Source organism: Anopheles funestus, chromosome X (genome assembly GCF_943734845.2).
Source record: "Anopheles funestus chromosome X, idAnoFuneDA-416_04, whole genome shotgun sequence".
In the NCBI taxonomy this organism is placed as follows: Eukaryota; Metazoa; Arthropoda; class Insecta; order Diptera; family Culicidae; genus Anopheles; species Anopheles funestus.
In genome coordinates, this window is record NC_064597.1 from 5,571,685 (window position 1) to 5,594,375 (window position 22,691).

At 40.0% G+C, this 22,691-nt stretch overlaps 4 protein-coding genes across 6 annotated transcripts in view; 1 reads left to right on the plus strand and 3 right to left on the minus strand.

Moving 5' to 3' along the window:
- Window positions 1-11,843, minus strand: part of LOC125773304 (uncharacterized protein DDB_G0283357) — an 85,998-nt gene extending 74,155 nt beyond the window's left edge. The window contains exon 1 of the mRNA XM_049444342.1: window positions 10,863-11,843. Within this exon, the coding sequence (XP_049300299.1) occupies window positions 10,863-10,968 (106 nt within the window). The 5' untranslated portion in view covers window positions 10,969-11,843. The remainder of the gene's footprint in view (window positions 1-10,862) is intronic.
- Window positions 11,844-12,964: 1,121 nt separating this feature from the next.
- Window positions 12,965-15,950, minus strand: LOC125773056 (glutamic acid-rich protein-like). 2 transcript variants are annotated; one of them, XM_049444240.1, is made up of 3 exons: window positions 15,374-15,950; window positions 15,152-15,241; window positions 12,965-13,909 (listed from the first exon to the last, which is right to left on the minus strand). In XM_049444240.1, the coding sequence occupies exons 1-3, from the start codon at window positions 15,645-15,647 to the stop codon at window positions 13,158-13,160; spliced, it is 1,116 nt and encodes a 371-aa protein (XP_049300197.1). In that variant the 5' UTR covers window positions 15,648-15,950; the 3' UTR covers window positions 12,965-13,157. The 2 variants fall into 2 exon arrangements, with proteins under 2 accessions (XP_049300197.1, XP_049300191.1); XM_049444234.1 differs by having other exon boundaries at window positions 15,152-15,949.
- A 1,163-nt stretch (window positions 15,951-17,113) lies between these two features.
- LOC125773629 (uncharacterized) lies at window positions 17,114-19,381 on the minus strand. The gene is made up of 2 exons (XM_049444413.1): window positions 17,499-19,381; window positions 17,114-17,425 (listed from the first exon to the last, which is right to left on the minus strand). The coding sequence occupies exons 1-2, from the start codon at window positions 18,060-18,062 to the stop codon at window positions 17,378-17,380; spliced, it is 612 nt and encodes a 203-aa protein (XP_049300370.1). The 5' UTR covers window positions 18,063-19,381; the 3' UTR covers window positions 17,114-17,377.
- A 1,580-nt stretch (window positions 19,382-20,961) lies between these two features.
- Window positions 20,962-22,691, plus strand: part of LOC125772463 (uncharacterized) — a 46,065-nt gene continuing 44,335 nt past the window's right edge. For both annotated transcript variants that reach the window (XM_049444138.1, XM_049444139.1), the window contains exon 1: window positions 20,962-22,050. In XM_049444138.1, the coding sequence (XP_049300095.1) occupies window positions 21,350-22,050 (701 nt within the window). In that variant the 5' untranslated portion in view covers window positions 20,962-21,349. The remainder of the gene's footprint in view (window positions 22,051-22,691) is intronic.

Here is a 22,691-nt window from a genome sequence, read left to right on the forward strand (position 1 = left end):
TAATATTGGAGATGTTGCAAAAGAAATCGAGACAGTTTTAAAGGTGCTCAGGTAGAGAGGCATACTCGGTCGACAATCTTGCAGATGCAGCAAGTAACAGTTCCGTCGACAGAGTCAGCGAGCAGACACGATACCGGACGCGTCACCGCACGAGATGCAGCACATAACTTCCCGTCGATAGAAACGGATGAAGCAGCCAATTGGGTCAGCAGTTTTAACGCGATAACAACTCTTCCACTAGCGAAGGCAGTGGGGAAAATATATCAGTTGTCGAATGAATCGTTTTCAAGGTCCCGGAGATGACGATGGCGGGTTGAAGATACTGGTCCAATGGTTAAGATCCACAAAACGGTAATATAAGCCAGTCGTGTCGGAACGCTAACTACAGCGGATGAGCATTCGAGTGTTGTCCAACCCTGCTCCGGTTACATGATTGGGTGGAACTACCCAATAGAGACGTTCTAGGTTAGTTTGAAGAAAAGAATCTCTTTCCTCTTCTGTGGCACTACAACCTCAAGAAATTCTTCTTTTTCTAGTCTTAACCTTAAAGTTTTAAGATCTCCCTTACTAGACGTATTTTTACTAGGTAGCCGGGGAGTCAGACTTTGCTACTGGGAAAAGATCCGGATGGGATTTGATACCCGGTCCTATTCTGTGGAACCAGTGCCGATTATCACATACACCATCGGGGCTCCTCAATTTCAAGAGGTAGTGGCGATACTTCAGGGACTAAATTCTTATCAATTACGTTATTATATTCACAATATAGGTCTTATTTTCTTGAATTCCTTGGAGAGTGAGGACGTAATTTTCAAGTATTAGGAGAGACATTGTAATAATAACCAATAATAATTATAAACAAGATATCAATCATGGCTAAATACTGTTCAATGTTCGCAACTTTAATTCTATTGAGTCGTATTACGACTACACTCCAGCTCGTAAGAAACTATCTCCAGATACAGGACTGAAGGTCAGCTTAAAGCTTAATAAACATCCACCAACATCACGATGGTGACCGGAAAATGGTCCGGTAAATGGATTTTTTTTTTGTATCATTATTTCATTGCACCATCATCTTATCCAACGATTGTAGAACCGGAAGGTTTTCCATGAGCTATTTCCTTCGTCTTCTGTAGTATCCTTCGCTTTCGCAGTGGCCCGACAGAAGATGGGTTGTGTTTTTTCCCCTATCAGTGTTGATAGATATTCGCTCGATTATGCACCATTCGATTACTTGCGAAGTTCGATTACATGAGTCGTTTGAAAACAACAACAGATAATACACATTAGGGGGGAAAAGTGTTGTATTAAAATTGTAATAAAAAAAGATTTGCTCTCTACATGTGTTTGTACAACACGCACACACACAAGTAGCTTGTTTAAAATTATTAATTGAAAAATAAAATTCCTCTTTATTCACACATCAACATTTTGGTGCTGTAAAAAGATTCCTTCATTCCACTTTATGTAAGTGAAGCTACAAAAATGAACAAAAAGAAGGGGAAAATCCGACAACCTATCTTTTAATGACACTTCGGTAATTGAAAAGCATTCAATAATTGAAATTATCGGACAGATTGGAAACATTTCCGGTCTGAAAGTTGATGCTTGCTGTCATAACCGTTTGCCGTTTGGCAAACGGTAATCGTCAAAAGATAAGATAGCGTTGATTTGATTGAAATTTTCCAACCGATCCATCAAACAAATTGAAGATGTAGATTTGAAATTCCCCTCGCGCTCTTTATGTATATCCGCGTCTCACATTGTATTTCGTACAAAATGCTATAAAACGATTGATTAAACTAAAGTTGTTAGATAAAAATATTAACCCTTCGCTGAAGTATCCAGCACAAAGAAGCGTTAAAGGGATTTTTAATTTACTGCCAATTCGATTAGTTCACTTCTGATGCTCGACATCTTTTCACCAAATTACTGTAACAGCAGAAGACGGTTGTCCAAACGGTTCTTAAATTAATTTTATGTGCATCAGTGCGAGAACCACTTCAACTCGTCCAGCGGAATACCCACTGGCAATGCTTTTTTTCCACGAAACGTGGTATCAACAAAAGCATCCCGTCCGTCGAAATCCACTGTCAGCAAATGCTGTCACGATTGCAAGTAGTAGTTTGCGGTACAAACTCCATCGTTCCCAAAACTGATGTCCTTTACGGACGACGCTTCGGACTCGTGTATGTTACGAGCTTTTTTTTCGAAAACCCCTTTTTTCGCCGGCCTTTATTTATCCTTGGTGGGAAAAAAATCACCCCCTCCCGCCTGTACTAACCAACTCCATTGCACCCTCGCCACATCCCCGAAAAGAAAAACAAAACCCTAATCTAACAGTTTTCTTTTGACTTTTTATGGACCCTACCGCCAGCGTCTTAAGCTTGGTTTTGTTTTTTTTTTTTGCCAATGCAATGCATCCGCTTAGTCTCCTTTCCCGAGAAATAGAAACTGTTCGTCCCCTCAGCAGCTGCTGAACGAATGCCTTCGGTTTTTGGCGTGCTATTCCGGTGCCGGTCGCTAACTTTCTAACACACGGTATAGGTTTCAACCCAACATCACCGCGAGGGAAGTACTGACTTTTTCTCTGAGCCGCTGAGTTTGGTCATGAAGTTTCCTTCTATTTTTTTTTTTTTGCTCTCTTCCATCATCGTAATCTTTCTAACAAGCCCTTTCCGAAACGATGAACTTAGGATGCGAAACGGTTGGTTGTGTTTATTTTTATCTGGTTTATTTCTTTTCCATTTCACAACGTACGCCGTTCGGTCCCGCGTGCGGAAAAAAAAGCTTCAAATAAGAAAGGAAAACAAACAGCCGATCCATGGTCCATTCTCGTACATGCCGGACATTCAGGGATTATTTTTTTTTCACTGCTGCTTTAAGCGCGAGAAACGAGATATGCCCTTGACCTATTGGTAAAAAATAATAAAATCAAGGTGAACTCGTAATACCGTCGTCGATGCTGGATCGCTTAGCAGATATGATGTTTCGCTATGCCGTTTTTATGCTTTTTTTCTTATCAAACTGATTCATTAATATCGGTGGAAATGTTGTCGTTTGAAAAAAATATTAAAACAAATTGCCATAACAAAATTAAAACACAAACTTTTGTTTTTAAATCGCTATGATGACGATGCTCACCATTAACTGTTGATTTTTGAATGTTTCTATACAAACAAACAGCTGTTTGAAGATATATTTGACAGCAGAACTCTTCTACCACCTAGAGATCGTCATAATCAACTGATGTCATCCGCGAATCAGAGAAATTGGAGAGAACGAGTGACAATCGTGCCTTGCATGTCGATGGATTTATAAACTGATGAATTTAAATGCGAATTTATTGCAATAAGTTTCTTTTCACTCAAATAATGCTTTAAATAAGAAAAAGAATGAAAAATTGATAATAAATAAAAAAAATTCTAAAAATTAAAAAATTTCCTAAGACTATAGCCTTACCTTTTTTGAGTAATTATGAAAAAAAATTAAAAATTAATTTATTTCAATGCGAATTCGTTGCAATCAGTTTCTTTTCACTCAAATTATGCTTTAAAGTAAAAAAAGAATAAAAAAACAGAAAAAAAAATTTAAAAGATTTTCAACTCGAAAATTTCATAAGGCTTACCCCTTACGATTTTTTTGAGAAATTTTGCAAAAAAAATTAAATTGATTTATTTTAATGCCAACGAGTTGAAATGAGTTTCTTTTCACTAAAATAATGCTTTAAATAAAAAAAAGAGTGAAAAGTAATAAAAAAATCAAAAAATTGAAAAAAATTAAAATTTTTCTCATTTTTGCACCAAGTTTTGCCTATAACTCGACCGGTATCCAACGGATCGCCAATCTTCAACCTGTGGTCGATAGATGGCAACAATGGCTACATTTTCTTCTTGGGCGGCCATGCCCTCAGATGTTTGTGCCAGAAGTTATTCGAGGAACCAAGTTCCATACCCTGTTTGAGAAAATGTAAAATTTTCCTCATTTTTGAGCAATTTAGCAAAATTGAAAAATGTGATATATTTTGATGGGAATTTGTTGCAATATGTTTCTTTTCACTTAAATAGTGCTTTTAATTAAAAAAAGAATAAAAAAACAGAAAAAAAATTTTTTAAAATTTTCAACTCGAAAATTTCATAAGGCTTACCCCTTACGTTTTTTTTGAGAAATTTTGCAAAAAAATTTAAATTGATTTATTTTAATGCCAATTGGTAGAAATAAGTTTCTTTTCACTCAAATAATGTTTTAAATAAAAAAAAGAATGAAAAATTAAAAAAAAATTAAAAATATTAAAAATTTCGTAGGGCCATAGCCTTAGTTTTTTTTTTTAATGATTTAGCAAAAATTCAAACTTATAGTCGATGAACAGATGATTTGATGCTCTCGGCACTTCTGGAGGATCTGCCGTAGAGTAAAGCTTTGGTCGGTGGTCGATTTAACTCCAACAAATCCACCTTGATAGCTTCCGACGAAAGCTATGGCAAGGAGCTCAAGTCAGGAGAAGAGTATTCGGGACAGAATCTTATAGGCAGTATTCAGGACTAGTTTCACAGTTTCCACTCGTCCGGTAGTTCTTCCTGGTGACAAATCCTTACAATTGCATAATAGCGGCAAGCCTCTCCGGGCCCATCTTGAACAGCTCGGCCACAAGACCATCGCTGCTAGCTGACTTGTTGCATTTCAGCTGTTTGATACCACGGATTTTATATAATATAAATGAAAAAACATGTTTATGTTGTTTACTAATAATTTAAGAAACCTTTCGTTTTTACGAATGAAAACACATTTTAATTTCTTTGGTTTCTTTGATACCGCATTTTTTTCTTACATTAACACATCAAATGAAATGCTTGTTTACCTTTCACGACCGTTTAAAATACTTTTACCAACTTTCTTCATCCCTTGAGTCTTAGTTCCTCTCGTTGCACAACAAAGTTAGGTTAGGTTTTCAGCTTTGAAGATAATTTTGAAAACCAGCGAGACAAACGTAATAAAATAAATAACAATAATAGATATTATAATTTTATGTCAATAATAAAAATGATATACAGCAATTTGTGAATAAAATATAAAATTAAAACCACTAGTATCATTATATAAAAAAAAAAATAAAAAAAGTTATTTCCTTTTATTCTTATTTAACGACATTTTGCTTTATTTTTATTCCAGCAGTAAAAATATTTTGAGCTACCCAACGTCAGAAAAACATCCCTTGATTTTTGTAGAGGCACACCGCCATAGTTATTTGCGATTCCTAAGCTGCCATTTTAACAGCAAAGCAAATTTAAAGCGCACGAAAATTCAGTTAAAAATCATGACCAACTGATAGTCCTTGTCGGCGCTAGCCTATTACGTACGATGCTGATGCTTAAACATAGATAAGAACGAATGAAAGTGGAAGTGTATATAACGCAAAAAAAAGGAAAAGCACATCCTAAAGCATAGAGAGTAAAAGTTGATTTTTTTTCTTTGCTTCTTTGAAATTTTATTTCAAACACCAAAAGGATCGGTTGGCGCTATGTGCGCATTTACTGCCCGCGCTCCGGCTCCTAATTATGACTAAGATAGATGGAAATAATTGAAAAACTTTTTTCAACTAACTTGCTTCCTACCCGAGCCTTTAAGTGCATAACGACTGGATTATGTGGTTTGCAAAACGCTTCGCACCGTTCTCGGCCGCTCGGACGGCGAAGAACGATTAGCAGTTATTTTCCGCTTAGCCTGCCGCAGTCTGCCCGGTTAGATGAACCGATACCAACGTACACAACCCATTTTGCAACTGCTAAAATGAACGCTGTAAGCAATTTGTTATCAGCTATACGCTCATCGGACGAATCAATACCGCAAAATGATGTGAGTGAACGAAACGGAATTCAATCGAAGCATTTCAAAGACTGTCAGGATCACTGAGTCAAATAATTTGTTCTCGCATTTATGCTTTGTAGCTTCTTTTTAATAATAGCTTTATTATATGTGAGAGATTTTTTTATCACGTTAACAACATAAAGGAAATATTTAATGTTTTATATTGAAATTGATAAAAATGTAAGATAGAGCTCATGGCAACTAATTAAGTTACATGCATGCAGTTGATGTGTGTTTTTTCTTACTTACTTTCATCCTCAGGATAGCATCAACGAGTAGATGAAAGGGATTCAAACATGCATTCCACTGATGATACAAAATAACAGAGCTTGTTACCGTGCACTAGATTTTTAATTTACATAATTGGTCGGTTTATAACAAGCTACCTATGTTACGCTTTCATTTTTCGTAACCTTTCTCTCTTTCTCCTTTATTTATTTATATTTCTCATTTGACTTTTGCATATAGAAAGCTTTCCTCTGTTTACCTTGGTTGTATGTGATGTAAAGTAGCACTACGCGTCCTAGGTAGGGCTTGTAATTTATTCATTAAATAAAGGTTAATTAATAACTTACGGAAGACATGTCGGGAAATCTAGCTACATTCATTATTTAGCATTAATTTTACATGTCACATGATGATGGCGTTTTGTAAGTACGAGCGAGATGTTGATTACACTGTAAAGCGGATGATGTATCCTAAAGTAGCTCAGAGTTCTTAGATTTGATTGCTTATTCGAAGGAATCTCGGACAAGCTTTCACATGGAAAATCATCCATTCTACGGTCTGATGCAAGATAAATTCATTTTTCACTAATAAAGTCATGTTGTTCTATGTCTGTTATCAGTACAGCCAATGACACAATGGCGTTTTTGGAAGAAATATTGGAAACAAGAGACTAAAACTATGGAGATTTGACTTCTGCCAAAGATCCTTAAATACCTCAAATCGGCCTCACAGAATTCCAATGTCAGAAATGCCATATTTCTTAAAACGAATATATTTATAATTCTAGCTTCGATAATATTTTCTAGCTTTGAAAATAAAATGTTCAAATTTTGAATTGTTTCATGTGCTCAATGTGCACTGATCAGTCGCTAGGGTTGCGAAAAAAAAAGCATAAAGCCACCATTGTACAACATCTCGAACATAGCTCGTTAGGTGTTAATAGTGCTCGACATTTTATTGCTTGTTGTTATTTTCGGACCAGCTTTGTGCGCAACAGAGAAATTATCGAACCGAAACCGTTCGTCTTCAACGTTTAACTTTGCACAGTCTCGCTTTAGTGCTCGATTCCGTCTCCATCGTACCGTCTAAGGGATACGTATGGTCGAGATTTGGAGATGCTATATATGCTGACCTTGTGACGCTAAGGATAACAAACAGTTGCAGCACACGGGCATTGCTTGCGTAAAAATTGTTTGGATTTAGATAGCTAACATCACGTTCGAGGAAAGCTCTTTCGAGAGTATAGAAATTTAAGTTTTCTAATAAAAATGGTGCGTCAATCTGATTATCAGGAAGTTTAGAAATAAATGTAGTCTTTGCGTCTTTCTGTCTAAAATCCACAATCCATATAACACTGTGGTTTTATTTACTAACTTGACGTTACTTGACGACCCAACTTTATTTGAATTGAAATAGAATAAATTTACACTTCAATGGAGGCGCCTAGTACTTAATACTAAATACTAAATTCGATGGAGACGCCTGGTACTTTATACTAAAAACTATTTGAAGGAGACGCCTAGTAGTTTTGGGGAAAGAAGCGTATAAATCGTAGGAATAAAATAGGTAGTAATGATAATAATAAAAGAATAAAAATGGATGCGGCCTGGTGGTGTAACCGGGCAAGGTCTGACTATCACCGACAGGTCGGAGTCGTTTATCGGTCAGAGTATATGCTACCACCTATCGGAATCATTGCACCTACTGAACCTACTTGAATACACGGGTCGACCCGAACCGGACCCGATAAGTTCAGGTCGACCCTCCCATCACTACCTCAAAAAGGGTTCCAACACGTAGGGTCTTAAAAATTTGTTACATTGCGTGTGTTAAATCTTAACACTTTCACGTCTTCACCATAAATCAGCTATGATTGAGTCGATAAAATGGACGAAACATCATTTATAAATAGAATGCGGTACTGCAGATGAACTAAAAAGTACAACGGAGAGATTGTCATTAATTTTTAAACGATATTTTCTCCGAGTGAAGTAAGATTTAAGCCACTAATGCTTATCCAACCATAATTAATGAAATGTCATTTAACGATGGGAAACATGTTTTATGCTTTACCCAGGCTTGTTGGAAAAGTGAAATAAAAAGAGAGAGAGCAAGAAAAAGAAAGGAAGTCAAATAAATATTAAATTTAAAATCTTCACACAGTTTTTCATCCAAACCCGGCAGTCAAAACATGTAAAGGGTTGGAAGACTCCCCACAGCCCCCACAGCTGTGTGTGGAAATGTAAAATATTACTCCCATCTTGGGAGGGATAATTATACCTCAGCTTTCGACGAGCTGCTAAAATATCGCATTTCATTTCATTTTGCGCACAGGACCGTACAGCATCAAGAGTACTTAATAATACTTGTAGTGTTTACTATTTTCATAATAAGCGGAAAAGAAAAATGAACCACGTTTAATAAGAATTTATTAGCTTATCCTTTAAATTAATCTAAATTTAAATGCTGTCCCTTGCAGCATTGCCCAATGCAGCAAACAAAGCAATTGTACGGCAAACATTAGTGAAGAAGATGCGAACGGAGCTTGTGTGGTTGGCAGTAAATTGGATTTTTAGCCTAACACTGTTTACTTGTGGTAACCGCAGGACGGGTTTTTTGCGGGGATCGGGAAGGTCACGACCGTGGTGGTGCAGTATCCTTCGTCCCAAAACATGCCACCAATAGCTCATGACACCCCGGGGTGTAATAAGGTAATAAAAGCCCGTTACTAAGGAGGTGACAGGCAGGTGCCACCACACGAATCAGGCAGCCGGCGGGACCCTTTTTTTTGGGGCGTTGTTTGCTTTGGTGACGAACTAGAATAATTTGTTGCCGTTACAAACGTTACAAAGTTTCCAGCAGAAACGAATGGCCGATGATGGGATTGGTATTGTATCATTGTTTTATTCTTCTTCCATTAATCTGTTTACGATTGAAGGAGAAGATTTGTGGCTTGAAGTAGTAAATTTTACATTCAAAATTACATGCCCTATACGAGGTGTATACTCTGCTCTGTAGCTGCCCTTTTCAGTTTGCATTAAAACCATCATTTACTTAGAAATACATTCATTAACAATTTTATTATTACGGTACGGCCCCTTCGAAGAATTTTGCCGACCATCGACCGAACAAAGAGCTTTTCGTACATTTTGTGAACCAGTTTTTTCTCCCCCTCAAAAAAAAAAAACCCCGATATGTATGCACCCAACAGAAATATACAGAAAAAAAACAGTTGCACGGAATCTCGAATCCAACTTCGAATACAGCGAAAGGCGATGAGTGACAGGTGATGTGGAAGTTCTTTGAAGTATAGTATCCCATGGAACGTATTTCTCATCGCAGCACCGATAAATTCAAACAATGTGCTGAAACATGCATAAGGCGGGATTCGGACTGTCCACTGCACAATATCGATGAATGTTGAATAGCTTACCCATTTGCCCAATAAAAAACTATCTTTTATTTAACGTGTATCATCAACGTTTGCATCAAACTCAACAATATTCCCCATGGTTGGAAAATTGCTAAAATCCTACCAATTCTTAAAACCTAAAAAGGAGCATAAAAATGCCAAAAATTGCAGACACTTGGAAATTGAAAATAAATCGTGACATGTCAGAAGTTATTAATTTTTCCTGGTGCACAAGTCCAAGTATACTTCCAAGTAGCAAAATTGAAATAAATAATCGGAATATTGCTAGGAAAATGGAATAATGGAAATAATGGAAAATATTTAGGAATATACTTAGATAAAAGGCTTCTGTGAATCGAGATTAATTAAAGTATTGCAAAGCTTCATTCAACATTTTTCCCCAAAACAGGTTATTTTGGACGCTCCCGATCAGTTGTTGTAAACGCACACACTAAACTCGTCGAGCGTGTGACGTAAACGGGTTAAGTGTCAGCAGAATCTAAGTATGTACGCGCTCATGTAATAAAGGATTCAGTTGCGTACAAGAAGTACACCAATAAGACCAGTGTAGTTTTCTACACTAGACTGGTCCTATTTGTAGTAGCATAATATCCACTATCGCTAATAGCTTCATTTTATCAATCACCCTAAAATATATTGAAAAACATTTTATATTTTTAGCTAAAATATGTTTAAACTGTAGAAAGCTACGAGAGTCGGATCCGTGGACATAATTTCGTGCAAAGGGAAACTAATAAGATAAATGTCCAAAAACAAAATGTCCGCAGTAAGTTGACAATGACATGAGAGTGATGTACTGCAGATGCTCGTTTATAACACATTTTTCACAGCAAGTAATCCTGCTGAAACATGAAACGTCAACGACATTTCGGTAGTGTATTGCGACCATAAACCAGAGTGCCCAAATCAGCAACCATATGTCCATAAATGGTAATGTAAAAGTATATAAAACCGTTCAATATTACGCAAATCTAGTCATTTCCAGTGAGTTAAACTAAATCGAGTATTTTTTTATATAAGGAGAGGAATAAAAGGGGGAGAGAGAGGAGGTCCTTTCATAAAAGGAAAGCATCATACCGTGCCATTTAGAAGGTTTCATTCAGAAACGTTTAATCGATATTTGAAGAATAATGCGACACTAACAAAGAGTACATAATTGAGTGATATTGTGGTGGTATAGAGCAAAAAAAACACACACACACACAAAAATGTTATAACACCCCATTTCGCGCTCACATAATCATCACATTACTGCCGGTAGGAACGAAAAAAAAATGGCTTCCAATTTTAATAACAATAATAAAGGTAGATTATTCAATAACACGACACTTACCCGAGTTGTTGCTGCTGCTGTTGGACCCCGTTTTGGCTGCCGTACCGTTGCCGTTGATGGAGTTGAACAAGTTGACCGCGCCGGTTCGCCTCAGAATCCAGAACATTGTTGCCACAATGGCGGATAGTGGAGGGTGAAGTGGATGGGGTGAGCTTTTTTTCTCCCCCCGTTTTTTTTTAAAATGCACTAATCAAGCTAAACATACGCACGCACAACACAATTCATAAAGCGAAACGTTTCACCTGTCGATGCACTGGACAGCGTTTGTTCGCGTATTTTATTTTTGTGTTTTTTTTTTGACCAAGCAAAATTCAAAATGGGAAGCTGCAGGCAACGAATGGGTTTAATTGTCTAGCCTTGCGTATATACGATCATGCCCAAAATACGCTACTACCAGACCAATGTGTACCAAGTACTGAATGAACTAAAAATAAACTGGACCCGTTTGGCTTTATTGGTTGTTTGATCGGTTGGTTCGAACAAGATTAGCGTAGCGTTAGTTGATTGAGCGAAGTATGATTTTTTGGTTCTTCTTTTCCGTCAGTAGTTGAATGGGCGTATTGTGAATAGAGGCTAAAGCTTTCGTTCCCAACTACAAGGGATGTGGTTTAAATTTTGCATTTACGATCACTTGGTCAATATTTTTTCCCCTTATCACTAACGTTTTACACCGCAACACCACACATCACTATCAGCGATTTTTTCGCGGTTAATTCAACACATTGCTTCGTGAAAGCCAATTCCCACCACCGTGTAACACCTTGGCTTACGCCGTACAACATGCTTTCACGTCGGTTGATTGTATGACATGGACAGTATGCAGGACAGACAAAACGGATACTGTGCGTGCTGCTTTCGCGTACTTCCCAGGCCCAGCTCGTGCAGTCTCGCACAACGCTCGCGGCCAAACTGATTCAGCGAGCGTGTGTTTGGCAAAGCAAGCAGGACGTAGCGTCCAACGTTCACTGCAACCCGAACCTTAGTGGTGCTTCGGATTTTATTAATGTCGTTTTTCTACCGGCGAAGAAATTCGTCCGAATGAACACGCCAATGAACTCGGGACTACAGTTGTTGATACTATCGAAAACGAGCAGAGCAGCTGCCGAAACTGAACCGAACCTAAACCGATATCGTGAACCAGAAACTGAATGTTGAAAAAAATAATAATAGAAATTTATTTCAGAAAGTAAATAGGAATGGGAATAAATTCGATTTTCGCTTGAAATAGCATCGTTTTAAAATAAAAAAATATTTTTGTTGCATAAAAATTTAATTTTAAAATTTGATTGGGAAAACAAACTCCCTACAGCTAACGGGCGTTGAAATCGGCATGAACATAGTTGTTTCCCATCGTTTTAGAGTTCACACAACATGAATGAAGCTAAATTTATCGGCCCCGACGGTCACCACAGGCAAGAATCGCGTGAACCGACTGATATCGGAATAATTTCGTGCTAGGTTCGTTTTTGTGTTTGATTAAATCTCTGCTACAAACATTCTTCAACTACAAATAAAATCTCTTTCTTGCTTGGTGCTACAGGCCATCAGATATCGACTTTTAGAGATAAAAAAAATAAAACAGATAAAATTTTGCATTTTTTGAAAAAATATGTGAAATGAGGTGAAATACACTTATTATTCTTAAAATTAATATCTAAGTAGGAAAACATGAAGCCTTTAAAAATAAATAATAATAATGTAAGATAAGAATAAAGTGCAATAATAATGGAATCTCGGAATGGAACAATCGAACTCTGATACATTGCTGGTCATATATGTTTCTAAGCTAACCCACGCATCAGCTGTTTTGCAGGCACGGTACGTATAATGTTCATCTGGAAAAAGTGAATGCCAACATTCGCTTCCTACCCTGCGCAATAACGCAATTACCACGCGTGAAGTTCACCCGTTCACAAGAGGCCGAATTTGTTGCTTATCAACTAGTTTCTTTCCATTTTCGAACAACCTTTTTACTATATGGATTAGCGAATTTAAAAAACCTTTTATTACCATTTTATAACATTATTCGAATTAAAGAAATTAATGAATTTTGTTAGTGTCTCCCCCCCCTCTCCCCCCCCCCCCCCCTCTACATGAACCCACCTAAACAAATTTAAATTTTTGAGGTTTTTTTTACATATTAAAAATTTAGAGAATCCTTATTATTAGCTTCCATATTCGCTTTGTTGTTTCTGATCGCTTTCACCATCCTTGGAATCGGCTCCATGATGTTCTTGGAGACATCAAGATGGTTCAATTCAATACCGTTTTCCTTCTCGTTCGTCACATTTTCTCCTATTTAAAGCAGCTCGCCATCAGCTTCCACATTTTCGTTTTCTCGTCATCCTTGGAGTCTCCTCGTTGCTCCACATCGTCATCAGCTGTTTCCATGTTCTTCTGTTCAGTAGCGATTTCCTCCTCCTTCGTCACACTTTCACGTTCGTCCAGTTCCGCATTTTCTTTTTCTTGATGATCCTCGAGGTCGTCTCCGTGTTGCTCCACATCGTCATCACGGTTTTCCAGTTGCTCATCATCATATTCCACATATTCTTGTATCTCATCATTCTTGGGGTCGTCTCCTTGTTGCTCCACATCGTCATCAGCTGTATCCATGTTCTTCTGTTCAGTACCGTTTTCCTCCTCGTTCGTCACACTTTCACGTTCGTCGAGTTCCACAATTCCTTTTTCTTGATGATCCTCAGGGTCGTCTCCGTGTAGCTCCACATCGTCATCACGGTTTTCCAGTTGCTCATCATCATATTCCACATATTCTTGTATCTCGTCATTCTTGGGGTCGTCTCCGTGTTGCTTCACATCGTCATCAGCTGTTTCCATGTTCTTCTGGTCAGTACCGATTTCCTCCTCGTTCGTCACACTTTCACGTTCGTCCAGTTCCACAATTCCTTTTTCTTGATGATCCTCAGGGTCGTCTCCGTGTTGCTCCACATCGTCATCACGGTTTTCCAGTTGCTCATCATCATATTCCACATATTCTTGTGTCTCCTCGTTCTTGGGGTCGTCTTCGTGTTGCTCCACATCGTCATCAGCTGTTTCCATGTTCTTCTGGTCAGTACCGTGTTCCTCCTCGTTCGTCACACTTTCACGTTCGGCCAGTTCCACAATTCCTTTTTCTTGATGATCCTCAGTGTCGTCTCCGTGTTGCTCCACATCGTCATCACGGTTTTCCAGTTGCTCGTCATCATATTCCACATATTCTTGTATCTCATCATTCTTGGGGTCGTCTCCGTGTTGCTCCACATCGTCATCAGCTGTTTCCATGTTCTTCTGTTTAGAACCGTTTTCCTTCTCGTTTGTCACAGTTTTACGTTCGTCCAGTTCCACAATTCCTTTTTCTTGATGATCCTCGAGGTCGTCTCCGTGTTGCTCCACATCGTCATCACGGTTTTCCAGTTGCTCGTCATCATATTCCACATATTCTTGTATCTCATCATTCTTGGGGTCGTCTCCGTGTTGCTCCACATCGTCATCAGCTGTTTCCATGTTCTTCTGTTCAGAACCGTTTTCCTTCTCGTTTGTCACAGTTTCACGTTCGGCCAGTTCCACAATTCCTTTTTCTTGATGATCCTCGAGGTCGTCTCCGTGTTGCTCCACATCGTCATCACGGTTTTCCAGTTGCTCGTCATCATATTCCACATATTCTTGTATCTCATCATTCTTGGGGTCGTCTCCGTGTTGCTCCACATCGTCATCAGCTGTTTCCATGTTCTTCTGTTCAGAACCGTTTTCCTTCTCGTTTGTCACAGTTTCACGTTCGTCCAGTTCCACAATTCCTTTTTCTTGATGATCCTCAGGGTCGTCTCCGTGTTGCTCCACATCATCATCACGGTTTTCCAATTGCTCATCATCATATTCCGCATATTCTTGTATGTCGTCTTTCTTGGGGTCGTCTCCGTGTTGCTCCACATCGTCATCAGCTGTATCCATGTTCTTCTGTTCAGTACCGATTTCCTCCTCGTTTGTCACAGTTTCACGTTCGTCCAGTTCCACAATTCCTTTTTCTTGATGATCCTCAGGGTCGTCTCCGTGTTGCTCCACATCATCATCACGGTTTTCCAGTTGCTCATCATCATATTCCGCATATTCTTGTATGTCGTCTTTCTTGGGGTCGTCTCCGTGTTGCTCCACATCGTCATCAGCTGTTTCCATGTTCTTCTGTTCAGTACCGATTTCCTCCTCGTTTGTCACAGTTTCACGTTCGTCCAGTTCCACAATTCCTTTTTCTTGATGATCCTCAGGGTCGTCTCCGTGTTGCTCCACATCGTCATCACGGTTTTCCAGTTGCTCATCATCATATTCCACATATTCTTGTGTCTCCTCGTTCTTGGGGTCGTCTCCGTGTTGCTCCACATCGTCATCAGCTGTTTCCATGTTCTTCTGTTCAGTACCGATTTCCTCCTCGTTTGTCACAGTTTCACGTTCGTCCAGTTCCACAATTCCTGTTTCTTGATGATCCTCAGGGTCGTCTCCGTGTTGCTCCACATCGTCATCACGGTTTTCCAGTTGCTCATCATCATATTCCACATATTCTTGTATCTCGTCATTCTTGGGGCCGTCTCTGTGTTGCTTCACATCGTCATCGGTTGTTTCCATGTTCTTCTGTTCAGTACCGTTTTCCTCCTCGTTTGTCACAGTTTCACGTTTTTCCAGTTGTTCATCATCAGATTCACCATAAACTTTTTTCTGGTCATTCTTGGGGTCGTCTCCGTGTTGCTCCATTTCTTCAGCAGTTGTTTCCATACACTTCACTTCAGCAGTTGTTTCCATACACTTCACTTTTTCGGTACTTTTCACTTGTATCACTGTCTTGAGTCACTGTTCACTTTTTGAAGGTTTCACTAGATGCTTCGAGCTGAACGATCGGCGAAATACTGGATATTTCGCATGGAGCATGCGGTATTTATAGGGGACTCGATCGCACATAATAATGAAGTTGTATTCGTGACATAGCCTTCTGTTTCGAACCCATGGTTGTATGTGTTGATTTCCTCACTAAGCAGCGAACACTAAGACCTTATGACTCATTCAATTTCTTTGTTTGACTGGTACCTAGGAATTTTGGTTGCACTTTCAAGCATTCTAGAACGTTATATATACCGTTATATTACTCTGTTTGGTAGACTTCTTCTAAAATAAAAATATAATATTCATGAAATCCATTTGGTAAGAAGTTGTATGATGCAATTTCCATGCCTCTTTCTTTCCGCCATCATGCTTACGTGGATGATCGCCCACATAACTTCAGCAAGGCGCAAGTGTTTCATATCAGTGAAGTCAAACTACTTAATATAGCTTGTTGTAGGTTTGATTTACATATAGAAACCTTCTGTGGATGTATAACTCATCGCACTTGGAAGATATCAAGTGTTCTAGCTTCTAGGCAACCATGAAGATACTATTGAAACCATCCCACTTTCCAAGTTTGACATCACTGTCTTAGACCATTGTGGATGTATGACTCATCGCACTTGGAAGATATCAAGTGTTCAAGTTTCCACGCAACCATTGAAACCAGCCTGCTTTCCAAGTTTGACATCACTGTCTTAGACCATTGTGGATGTATGACTCATCGCACTTGGAAGATATCAAGTGTTCTAGCTTCTAGGCAACCATGAAGATACTATTGAAACCATCCCGCTTTCCAAGTTTGACATCACTGTCTTAGACCATTGTGGATGTATGACTCATCGCACTTGGAAGACATCAAGTGTTCTAGCTTCTAGGCAACCATGAAGATACTATAGAAACCAGCCTGCTTTCCAAGTTTGACATCACTGTCTTAGACCATTGTGGATGTATGACTCATCGCACTTGGAAGATATCAAGTGTTCAAGCTTCCACGCAATTTAACTGCCTCTTTAAATGCTCACTGCTGCAAGATATCTTTGCATTGACGTTAGACGGAAATCGTTTTCGTGCGCCTCCAATGTCGCCGAGTAACAACGCTGTAGACAATGCGCATGATTTTGGGGAAATTGCCAACGTTGAGTAACGTCCCGGATACACGTGCCCGTGTCAGAATACATTACTGCAGTCTGCGATCACCACCTCTCTCAGTATCTCTAATACTTACAATCAGTATCTTAGTATCTCTCATACGCATAATTATTCGACTAAAGGTATTAAACATAGGAAGCTGTTCAAAACTCTGCTAACAGGTAAGGTTCCTCCTCACATGCGAAAATCATGAAAATAACAAATATAGTATGGTCGATTATATTTCTTCTCTTGACCACGGATACACAAACAAAGTTGTACAATTTATGTTGGGCATTGGGTTTTAAATTTCAAGTATTGATAGTTTATCTCTATACTCAATAAATAGATGACATGGAATGATTAAAACTCCTCCATCGATCAAATGATTATGTATCATACAATATCACCAATGTCAACTTATCATTAGTTCTGATCTAATGCTGAATGAAAAAAGGAACATCACCGAGATTCGGCATACGAGGAACTTCGTGCTACGTAGAACTCCGCATTCCTCTATATTATTTCTTCGAGCGCACTTTCGGTATGGCATTCCACTTTACGTCAGGCTGCAAATAAAAAGAAAAAGCAGATTAAATAATATTAGATTGGTTTAACTACCGGTAGAGAAGGGATACTCACACAATGAGTCGGTGCCCAATTCACTCGTACGTATTCCAGCTTCATCGTCATGCCGTTTCGGCTGAAGTTATTGAATCGACGAATGCCCAGTAAAGCTGCCCTTTCCGTAGGGAACCGAGCTATGGCATATCCGGAAGGGTTACCGCCATAACGCAGCAGAATTGTACGCGTGTAACAACCGACATTCCGGAACAGCGCATTCAGTTCGGACTCAGTAACAGTGCTTGTAAGCCCCGAGATGCGCACATATCCTTCCTTTTGGCGCATGCAGTGAAGATTCCGATAGTTTATCGGCGTAAGCGGTCCATCGTTGTACGGGTAATATTCGTCGGTTATATTCCAATGGTATCCATCACCGAGATGTGTACCACAGCATTCCTTTAGCGTCAGCTTCGCGCAGTACTGCGAATAAAAGGTAACGATCGCGTACCGATACCCGAACACATTCCATTTGATTTGCACGCGCTTCACTGAGCCACGGGTGCTGAAAAAGTCCAGCATGATGTCTTCGTTGATGAAATCACTGATGTTGCTGACGTACAGTGTTGCGTCCTTTGTAGTCATGTAACGCGTCCGTATGGTCGAGGCGACGTACAAACGCTGATTGTGATAAGTTCTACCATTGTAATTGCCAGCCACCTTAAAGGCGGAAAACTTTTTTTTGTACGCAATCACCGCATAACCCAATCCAAGGCCGGAACTTTTACAGGGGTAGAAAAAATCCGTAATTGTGCCGTACTGACGAAACGTGGCGAACACATCTTCCCAGTGCAGGGCAACATTCAGATTCCCGATGTAAATGGTGAATCGTTCCTCCTTCACAAACGCTGCGATTCGTTTTCTTTGCTTCTCCCAGTTGTTGGGACCTGTGGATGAAAATATTTTCCCCACATTACCTACCTACATTGTGCATTTCGTTCACCGGCGGTCAATAAATCCGCTCGTCTCTTACCGTAACTATATACCTCCATCGTTTAAGTTTCTTTCCCCTTTATTGTGCAAGTTTTTAGCACGGAAATGGATAACTTTCACACTAACTTTACCTATTTTCACACTATCGCGCACGCGGTCAAGCAAATGGCGCACTTTTCCTTCATCGTCATACGCTTTTCCATCTCACTCTAGCAGAGCGCCGAAATCTGAGTGAAATTTTCCCTTTTTCTAGATGAAACGTCACGCGTGGAGTTGTGGACCCTTTCTCCCTTAGGTTTGATTGATACGTTGCAAAAGTGCGCAAGTGTGACGATTTTGCGTCTGCTGAAAGTTTTTTTTGTTTTTCAACAATACTTCCGGACTGGTTTTTATTAATTATTTACGGAAAAAGCTTCTCCTCTGTACATCAGTTGCGTTTAAATTTTTGTGTCCCAAATCTGCCAGTTAGTCACCGTCAATATTTACAGTAGAACGTCCATTAGCCGGGTCTTAATTAACCGACGGCTGGACCAGGAGGCTGAAAATGACATTTGCCTGACCCATTACATCTCCGTTTTTGGGGGGGATGATTTTACAGCACCGTTGTAAATCAAGCAAATCAAACAATAGCAACTGTCATGGCGGCGCCAAAAAATTAAGGTGCAGCCTGTTGATGTAAATATTTAAAATTTTAATTTTTTCGCTGTGTCATTTCGTTCGTGATGTCTCGAGAGTGTGTGATCTGTATCTGTGTAATAATGTTAATGTGTGTGTGCGTGTGTTTAGGGATGCAAAGAAAACTATCTCCATGTATTTGTATTTGTCTGGCGCGTATCTTTTGTTACTTCTAGCTTCATTTGCTGAATCGTGAGTGATCTCCTCCTAGTGATAATCTCCTCAATGACAAAAGACCGTGTGGATGTTCGAACCGACATTCTCCGGGGGTTGACCATGCCATGGCGAAAGTGCTCTGTGGGACATAGACGTTAACAATGGATAACAATGGATCGATTTGCGCAAACCGCTTGATTCCGCCCTGCATTACGCATGTGCACTTGTGCAACTATTGCACAGAAATAATGTTTTTCGTATTCGGTACGGACTCATTGGTTTACGACTCCACGTGTCCACGGTTAGCAGTTGCTTGGATAGACGATGTTCTACTGTATTTTCATTGATAATGTTCCGCCTCCCAGAAGGAGGGAGGGGGGGGGGGGGGGGTTCTGTTCAATGTGAGGATGATTCAGTTTGCCGACTACACATACGAATGCTCTTTACTCGTACTGAAACTGCCAGTAATACACGTACCAACACATTAGCATGTTCAGTTGCGGTCGGTTCACATTAGTGATGGGAACTCCGGAGTGGATTCTTGAACCCGACTCCGACTCCGACGTAGAAAAACCGGAGTATACTCCGAAGTAATTGCTCCGGATTCATCCGGATTTATCTCCGGAGTAAATTCCGGAGTAACTCCAGAGTTACTCCGGAGTAATAACTCCAGAGTAATCTACAAAGTTACTCCGGAGTAATAACTCCGGAGTAATCTACAGAGTTACTCCGGAGTAATCTACAGAGTTACTCCGGAGTAATAACTGAGCTACTCCGGAGTAATCTTCGGAGTTACTCCAGAATAATAATTCCGGATTAATCTACGAAGTTACTCCGAAGTAACTCGGAAGTTTACTCCGGAGTTACTCCGGAATGTCTCGGAGTCGGATTACTCTTTAAAAGAATCGTTTGTCCCATGTCTAGTAGGTTGGTTTGTTAGGATGACTTCGTATAGTAGTACACTACACCTGCATCTATGAGAACCTTGGTCTACCCCTTCCCAGCATCCATGGGGAAGATATTTGTGTGAATATCTGAATCTGAGCAAATGAGAAGGACATCTCTACTAATCCAAAGACGGTTTACTGCGATCAAAAGCATGTAAAAACTATTTTATCCGACAATCTTCACTTATATGAAATAGATGGTGTTGAAATCGGAGGATAGCGATGGCGCCGTAAGAGTCTTGACCAATCCAGATGAGGTGCAGCATTTAGCAAAGAACACCGCGTGAAAAACCTGTTCCAACGAAGGGTATTAGATGTGCCGCAGTTGATATGATCATCCAATCGGCTTGCACGGCTTCTACCAATCTTGATGGTACAAACAAAGCAACGCACAACATCGGCATGCTTTTCGCTCTGCCTAACTCATGAGCAACCTGTTAAAGCTGGAGAGCATGACGATTTTCAAGCATGTTTACATTGCGATATGCTCTTTTAGGAGGGAATTAATCCAATAGGAGAGCGCATGTACCAGCCGCTTGCATGCACACGTGTTGTTTCGCTCGCTAGAGTGAAATGCAAGAGAACAGAGAGATCTTTGATACGCACCGCAAAACACACCGTACGCACTATTCTACATCGTAAGCATAACACCGTTCATCAGATAAAGAGAGCGCGAGAGCAGAAGACGGTATCCCGCAAGCGAGATGGATGTTTTGCCGGCGAGAGAAAAGGTGCGGTGTGCGACAAGGACCAACCGAACCAACGCATGCTACACGTGGGATTATTAAAGGCGCGCAGCTCAGCGTTCTGTCATTCTGGTTTGTTGTGGCGTAAGTTGCGTACGTAGAATTCGAGACGATTTTGATGTGAAGTTACTCCTGTCGTGGAAGTTTGATTTATGCTGAAGTTTTTCTATTGTGCCATCCATATGGTTTAGTGTGCGGAGGTTAATGTGTGTGTGAGTGTGTGAGTGTTACAGGGATGATCCACGAATGATCATTTTACTTGCAGTGTTTTTTTGTTGGTTAATTCAATGGTTATAAACCCAAAGTGAAGTGTGAATAGTAAAAAAAGTGAGAAAGAAACGGCGTACGGTGTAAGGGCAGAGGCCTGCTCGAGGAACACCCGTATCGAATCATCCTGCAATCAAACTTGACAGTAATGCAGCTCAACAATATGCCCAACCATCAGTCAAGTGCCGGTGGTACCGAACAGCAGCATCATCTACTGGTGGATGCGCCCGCAATACGGCTTGTGTCCGGTACGGGCCCCGTCTCGATCATCCGGATTCGGGACTTTTTTCATTCGCAGGCTGAACCGATGGTCGAAGCAGAATCGAACGGATCCGTGACCAACAACAACAACAACAACTACGAATATTACAAACCATCAACGACGAACGGGTTGGAACCGATCAGTGCTGCCAACGAACCGGGCAGTGATAGTGACAACCACAAGCAAGCCAAAATCAAGCTGGAAACAAGCGACGGTGAAGCAACGGAAGGCTACAACGCCGTTCGGGCAGATTCGTGTGAAACTGGTTCGAGCTATGGGAATCAGGACTCGCAGTCACCACCGCTACCGCCACCGCCGATGCCCCACACACCAATACACGCGTTAAACAACGGAAAGGAAGGGCAGGACGAGGAGGAAGAGGACGACGACGAAGAGGACGAGGATACGCGAATTTCTATGATGGAGGAGCCCGGGGACGAAAGCAACGATACGGGCGGACCGGTCGAGGTGGATGATTCCGAGCAGGACGATAATCGGCTCGCCCCACAGGATCAGGAGAAAATGACGCAGGCTGTCAAGAAGGTGTTTACCGAATACAAATGGACACCACCGGTCGCACCGATCAGGTAGATTGTTTTGCTATGCACAAGGACACACTGCTGTGTGCCCATGTATTTTATGTCGTCTTTTAAGTTTTCTCAATCTCCAGCAAAATCACGAAATGGATTCTCACTAGCAAAGGATGGGTTATATCTCCATTCTATCCTGATAAGCGATTTGATCTATTTTTTGATGTGCTAATATGATCCATTTCTTCCTTGCGATTCTTTGTTCGATACTTTGTTCAAGGGAAGAGACTTCTCCCTCCTTCCTTGAGAGGCAGGAAAGCGAGAAAAGAGAGAGAGATAGATTTTATTTTTTATTATTTTGTTCTTAAATTGACGTCCTATGATTTTACATATTTTTATGTCCGATCATGTAGGCTAACGCTTCAAGTATTATACTCTTCAAAATATCACTCGATAATCATCAACTTCAAGAGTCTTATACCTTCTCTTTCCACAGGATATCCTTCCTGTTCTTCAAAATTTGCATTATTCTGTAACTCCACCAATATCCCACGACTTTTCTTTCATTTTCTTTTTCCTCCGGCACTACACAATAAGAGATCTCTCAACTCTTTACATTCTTCCTAACCTATATTTCGACAAAATATGTAACGCTAGAATTAGATTCTTTTTCCTTCAGGATTTTGTTGTTAGATTTA

Excerpts from the sequence above, each read along its gene's own strand:
- LOC125773056 (XM_049444234.1), bottom strand. The coding sequence starts at position 15,647 with ATGGAAACAACTGCTGAAGTGAAGTGTATGGAAACAACTGCTGAAGAA. Across the intron at positions 13,910-15,151 it reads TGATGAGCAACTGGAAAACC|CTGATGACGATGTGGAGCAA; the intron begins GTGATGACGATG and ends ACATGGAAACAG.
- LOC125773629 (XM_049444413.1), bottom strand. The coding sequence starts at position 18,062 with ATGACTACAAAGGACGCAACACTGTACGTCAGCAACATCAGTGATTTC. Across the intron at positions 17,426-17,498 it reads ATTGGGCACCGACTCATTGT|CCTGACGTAAAGTGGAATGC; the intron begins GTGAGTATCCCT and ends TTTTATTTGCAG.